Source organism: Myotis brandtii, unplaced genomic scaffold (genome assembly GCF_000412655.1).
Source record: "Myotis brandtii unplaced genomic scaffold, ASM41265v1 scaffold157, whole genome shotgun sequence".
In the NCBI taxonomy this organism is placed as follows: domain Eukaryota; kingdom Metazoa; phylum Chordata; class Mammalia; order Chiroptera; family Vespertilionidae; genus Myotis; species Myotis brandtii.
Window position 1 is genome coordinate 6,615,461 of NW_005355708.1, and position 6,376 is coordinate 6,621,836.

The 6,376-nt window shown below is 37.5% G+C and overlaps 1 protein-coding gene across 1 annotated transcript in view; it reads right to left on the minus strand.

The window, feature by feature from the left end:
* SKAP1 (src kinase associated phosphoprotein 1) overlaps positions 1 to 6,376 on the minus strand; it is a 246,283-nt gene that overhangs the window by 207,657 nt on the left and 32,250 nt on the right. Inside the window, exon 3 of the mRNA XM_005862004.2 lies at positions 5,979 to 6,004. Within this exon, the coding sequence (XP_005862066.1) occupies positions 5,979 to 6,004 (26 nt within the window). The remainder of the gene's footprint in view (positions 1 to 5,978; positions 6,005 to 6,376) is intronic.

A 6,376-nucleotide genomic window follows, 5' to 3' on the forward strand; every position in this document is an offset into this window, starting at 1 on the left:
CAGATGAGTGGATTAGAAAACTGTGGTACATCTACACAATGGAATACTACGCTGCTGTAAAAAAGAAGGAATTCTTACCATTTGCAACAGCATGGATGGAACTGGAGAGCATTATGCTAAGCAAAATAAGCCAGTCAGAGAAAGATAAATATCACATGATCTCACTCATTTGTGGAATATAGTGAACAACATAAACTGATGAACAAAAATAGAACCAGAGTCATAGAAGCATCGAATAGAGACTGTCCAACCTATGAGGGAAGGTGGGGGGGTGAGGGGGTAAGAGATCAACCAAAGGACTTGTATGCATGATATGAGCATTACCAATAGACACAGATGGGGGTTGCGGTGGGGGCATGTGCTGGGGGGTAGGGGCGGCCTGGGAGAGGTCAATGGGGGAAAAGGAGACTTATGTAATACTTTAAACAATAAAGAATTTAAATTAATAAAAAACACACCTCATTACAACTCATACATAGTAACTGTGAAGTAGATATCATTAGCAAGAATTTGTAAATGAGGAGGTTATGTCACTTGCTGTAGCTCATACAGCTTGTTAAGTATAGGAGTCAGGATTCAAATTTAGGTCTGACTTCAAAGCTCATGCTCTTTCATCACAAAACATTAAACTTGAAACAACAGCTTTTTCAAAAAACAGCTAACTACTTTATGTATTTTGTGTTCAAGATACATAAAGTATCTTATGCATTAATGCATGAGGTCTCACAATAGAAATAAAAGAATAATGGCACATTTTTTTTTTATTAACACGTTAAGCGCCCAGCCTGTTTTGTCTTCCGGATGGAAAGTATAGTGTCTGTCACCGGTGACTGACTGGGCGCTTAACGTGTTCATCTCAACCTGGATTTCTCTTTGCTTTTATCTTTGCATTATGGATAATTTTAAACATGTACAAAAGTAGACAAAACTGTATAATAAGCCCCAAGGTACACAGACTCCAGCTTCAACAAGAGTCAATTTATGATCCAACTTGTTTTATCTACAACTCCACCTCAAAATTTCTCCCCCCTCCTGAGTTATTTTGAATAATATGTCAGCCAAGTACCACTTTATCTTTAAATATCACAGCAAACCTCTTCTAAGATAAGGACTCTTCTTAAAAACATAAGCATAAAGCATTGTCACACCTAAAAAATTAACAGTCGTTTCTTTTTTAAAAATTTTTTCCTTTTTGTTGGATTTATTGGGGTGACAATGCTTTACAAAATGATACAGGTTTCAGGTGCACAATTCCACAACACATCATCTGTACCCTGTACTGTGTGTTCCCCACCCCAAGTCAAGTCTCCTTCCATCACCATTTATTGCCCCTAACCCTTCCTCCACCTCCTCCTTAATATAAAATATCCAGTCAGTGTTAAAATTTCTAATTCTCTGATAGATATCACTTTTTTTAGTGATACATCTCTTTTAATCTATAGTTAATGTGGCTTTATAATATTTACCTTACTCCACTGTGCACTATTTGCTTTTGGCAAGCTATATTTTTAGGGATAAATTTGCTTTGACAAGAGATATAGGCTTGCCATTTCAATATATATTTTTAATGGTCACAGAATGAAAATTTTTCATATTAAAATATACTGAATAACTTTCTCAGAAACCCTCTATGCCAGCGGTTCTCAATCTGTGGGTCGCGACCCCTTTGGCGGTCGAACAACCCTTTCACAGGGGTCGCCTAAGACCATCCTGCATATCAGATATTTACATGACGATTCATAACAGTAGCAACATTGCAGTTATGAAGTAGCAACGAAAATAATTTTATGGTTGGGTCACAACATGAGGAACTGTATTTAAAGGGCCAGGAGGTTGAGAACCACTGCTGCTATCCCTGCAGAATCTTCAAGTTGGCAAGAAATTCCCCTGGCCCATGTTTACCACTATCACAAATGTAATACGAGTGATCACTGGACCAACAAAATAGGATTTTGTTATACACATTTACAACATTTTCAGTCTTCTTAAAATTTTTATTTAAATATTGTGTCATTTGCTTTAGACTCTGGGTCCATGGTGGCAATTTTTCTAATACGTGGGAAGATGGTTTTATTGCAATGAAATTTAAATTACAACTGGCAATAATTGACTTATTTTACAAAAGGGGAAACTAAACTAAATGAAGTAAATCAGTTTTCTCAAGCGATAAAATGATATTGTGGTCATATGTAAAGGGAAAAACTAATATTATTGTTTAGACATCCGAACAATCATTTTTTTTAGATGTCTGATTAGTGAAATGGTAAAAGTTCCATGGCAAAGATTCCAATGAGTTTTCTTTGCAACTTTAAGTGAAAAATTAAGTGGATGAAAGTTCTTAAAGTAAGCATGACTTGAACTATCAAGGGAATCTATGTCTTATTAAAAATAAAAGTAAGGTGCCCTGGCCAGTGTGGCTCAGTTGGTTGGGTGTCATCCCACGCACTGAGAGGTCGCTGGTTCGATTCTCGGTCAGGGCACATGCTTGGGTTGCAGGCTCGATCCCCAGTGTGGGGCATGCAGGAGGCAGCCGATCGATGTTTTGCTCTCACATCGATGTTTGTTTGTTTTATTGTCTAAAGTTTTACGTATGTCTCCTTTTCCCCCAATTGACGCCCCCAGCCGATGTTTTTTTCTCTCTCTCTCTGCCCCCTTCCTCTCTCTCTAAAAATCAATAAAAATATTTTTAAAAATAAAAAGGCTTTCCCATGTTCTCCAATCATATTTGAGCTCATTAAAAGAGCTCTTTCACTCATGTCCCTTCTACATTAAAGTAATAAATATTTGGATTATGTTTTATTTTCTCTATGTTTCATTCTTTTTTTAATGAACATAATTCAGGAAGTTGACAGTGGACCAATAAGAAAATTTGGGTGGAAATATGAGGGGAAAAGAATTACCATTAATACTATCATACATTCAACTAAATTTTCTTACTGTTTCGTATGTGTAGGTACCGTGCTTGGGGCTGACACATATTCCAACTAGTCCTCATAACAACCCTGCAATGAGGCAATAAGATATCGCCATGGAGAGTAGGGGTTCTGGAACTACAAATCAGTACAGGTGTCTTATTAGGCTGATGAAAATGTTCTAAAATTAATAGTGGTAATAGTTACACAAACTCAGTGACTATACTAAAAACCACTGACATATACTTTAAAAGGGTGAATTTTATGGTATATGAATTCTATCTCAATAAATGGTTTCTATATATTTAAATGTATGCTATAGAATTACACTGACCAAGTTGGAATCCTTGAGAGGCACGATCTTGAACAAGTCTCTTAACCTCTCTGTGCCTCAGTTTTCCAAATCTGTCGATGGGTATATTAATAGCACCTATTTCGTGGGGATGTTCTGAGGGTTAAATACGATAATGCATGTAAAGAACTTAGCACAGTGTCTGGTCCAATCCCTGTTTTATAGATAAGAAAGCTGAGGATCAGAGAAATTTAGCAACTTGCTAAGGTCGAATGACCTTTAGCTAAACAGTACAGTTGGGCTTTGAACCCAGGTCTGTCAAGCCTCAACCTTCACGCTCTTGCTGTCAAGCATGTTTCTTTTCCAGAACAGGAATAAGACTCTCCCTAATGCTATTCAATGGTTACTCTTCCAGCGCATTAAACTATGGGATTGAATGGGAAACCTGGGATTGATAAGAAAAACTGCTTGCAATCTTTCTCCATGTCTGGGCAAGCATCTTTCTTTAAAGGTTACTCTTGCAGCACATGGTACCAAATCATCACCATAAACATATGTTTAAATATGTACTACCAAAGGGCTTTATAAATAAGGGACCTTTTCTAATTAAGGACCATTTTCCTTCCAGGCACCAGACTCTGGTTTAGTCCAAATACCCTGAAGAACACACGGGTGTATTTTGTGTGCAGAGTTAATAAAATTCACCCATCATCTTCCTACACAGAAGATCCTGCCATAGATACAAATGCTAGGAGAGTCTGGGGCTATCATTTCTGTCTTTTCTCACTCCCTTCTCAATACTACCTCGTCTTCCAGGGCTTTAACAATTCTTCCGCTAGCTGGTCTCTTTCTTACATATTCCTTTTCTTTGTATAATCCTAAATTGACCTATAGAACCTCCTATAGACCTGTACCCACCCACTCTACCAGTTTCTGAAGCATACAGTGAACTAAGACTTGATCAAAAGGACTTCAAGGTAAAGGACATTCTCCCTCCCCTGCCCCAAAAGCATGTCTTAGGGAAGAGCAAGGCTGTGGGCAAAACAACAACGGGTTTTGCTACTTGATCTTTCTTTACATTTACTACTATTTCCAAATAAGCAAAGACTTTGCTACATATATTCAGCCACTGCCAATAGGTCAATAGTTTTCTGTTCTAAATAAACTCTTTTTTCAATAAGAGAGAAAGGCTGTGTAGAAGTTACCCCGTGCTGGAAGATGACTGCCATGCCACTATTATTAGCATCTGGTAAGATGTGCCCTTTGTCTTTTTAGCTCCAGATAGTCTCTTGTGTTAAGTTCCAAAATTATTTTTTCTTCTCAACATATTATTATACCACATCTCTGACACTAATTCTTTATTTCTCCTTTAGGTAATTAATTCTACCCTCGCAGTTCCATTCATTTCTGCCAGTTCACATTCATGTTCTGGCCCCTGTGGATTTTGGTTAACATCTGTTAAACCCTGAACTGTAGGGCCAGTCCCTGAATAGCATATTCACATATTACAAAGCAAACTGCTACATGATTACATATAATTTTCTATTCTCAATCTATGTTTTTGCCATAAATGTTTTAGGACAGTGAGATATATAGTAACCACACATCATATTATTTAAAATACTATAAATAGTATGACTTTAAGTTACAAGAATTAAGAAGCTTTAGAAATATAATATTTTCATTTGGTAAAGTTGGCTTTAAAAAAACTTGAAATACATGAAAACAAAGTATGAGCGAGGAAAATTAAAATTTTAATAAAACTAGTATCATCATGCACAACTTAAATTTCTTTAAGGCATTACTGTTCACTGAGATGAGATACAGTGACAGTAAAAGAGTAAGAAGTATGGGGAAAGTTTACAATTGGTTAAAAAGTTATAGCGCAAAAACAGTTCATAAAGTAGTTGCAAATTTGGTCTATTCCTTTCTGTGATTATATGAGAAAATAAAAATCTCTACATCTAATAAGGTAAGATAATTAACATTCACAAGGATGTTTCTGACATTCTCAACCAGAGTACTGAAAAGAAGGAAAGCCTATACTTTAAAGACATCCCCTCAAACTGTTTGAATTCAGAAAAAAAAATATTCAATTTTGAACCTTTTAAAAACGTGTTCCAATCCTGTCCTTTTTTTTTCTTTAATCTTGCACACAGCTGTCTGTTGTACTTTTTAGAATCATGCCAGCTGCTGGGTTCATCAAGCAAAGGCAGGAAAACAATGGTTTGAAAGTAATTAGACGCTCCGAGGCTGCAGTGAGGCTCATATTAAAATGTGATAACACTGTTCTAGTGGGAATTTCAACACTGCTCCATTTCTGACATTTCTCTTCTGCCAGACAGGCAGGCTGTGTGGCAGAGCACCGTGATCGGGGAGGTAACATACTGGAATTTATTTCTGGAGCAAATGAAGGATTAGCCGAGTTGGAGCCCTCCCAAGGTTTTTAGGATGGACTTGGCTACCATTTTATTTGAATGCTTGTGGATCCTGTTGGCCTCTCACAAAGCTCAAGATATAATAGCATATTATAGTTTTAGTTCTATAAAATAATCTAGCACCAATCCACTCAGACAGAGGAAGCGTCAAAGACCCTTGTTGCTAAAAAGCAGGGCAGGGGGGCCCAGCAGGATGAAGGTTAATTAAACACTCCACTAACTTTCCTCAGAAATGGCTAATGCCACTCTGTGGAGAAGCTTTTATAGAAGAGACAGAAGGAAACAATACCGTCTCCACCTTCTTAGGGTAAAACCATAAATGGTCAGAGTACTCACCTTGGGGCTGAAAATCCCAATAGTACCTGAAAAACAAGAAAAAGAATGGAGATGAGTCAAACCTGTATTTCTCAATCTGGGTTGGCATATGGTAGCTATAGCACCCAGTTTAAAAAGCTTGCTAAATAGTCAGTAACTAGCCAAAGCTACTACCCACTTTGACAAGAACCCAAGGGACTTGGAAGAGCCTCAAAGGCTTGAAAGCGGCATTTAACTCACTGTAACTCCTTAGATAACTTTGACCACATTGCTGGAGATGTCCTAAGAGGTTTGCTAGCCATGGACCAGGGTTTCTCATAGGAGCTTATAGACTCTAAGCAGGACAATTCTTTGTTTGTGACAACCTATCTCATGTATTATAGGGCAACCAGCATCACTGGTCCTGGATATCAAAGGCC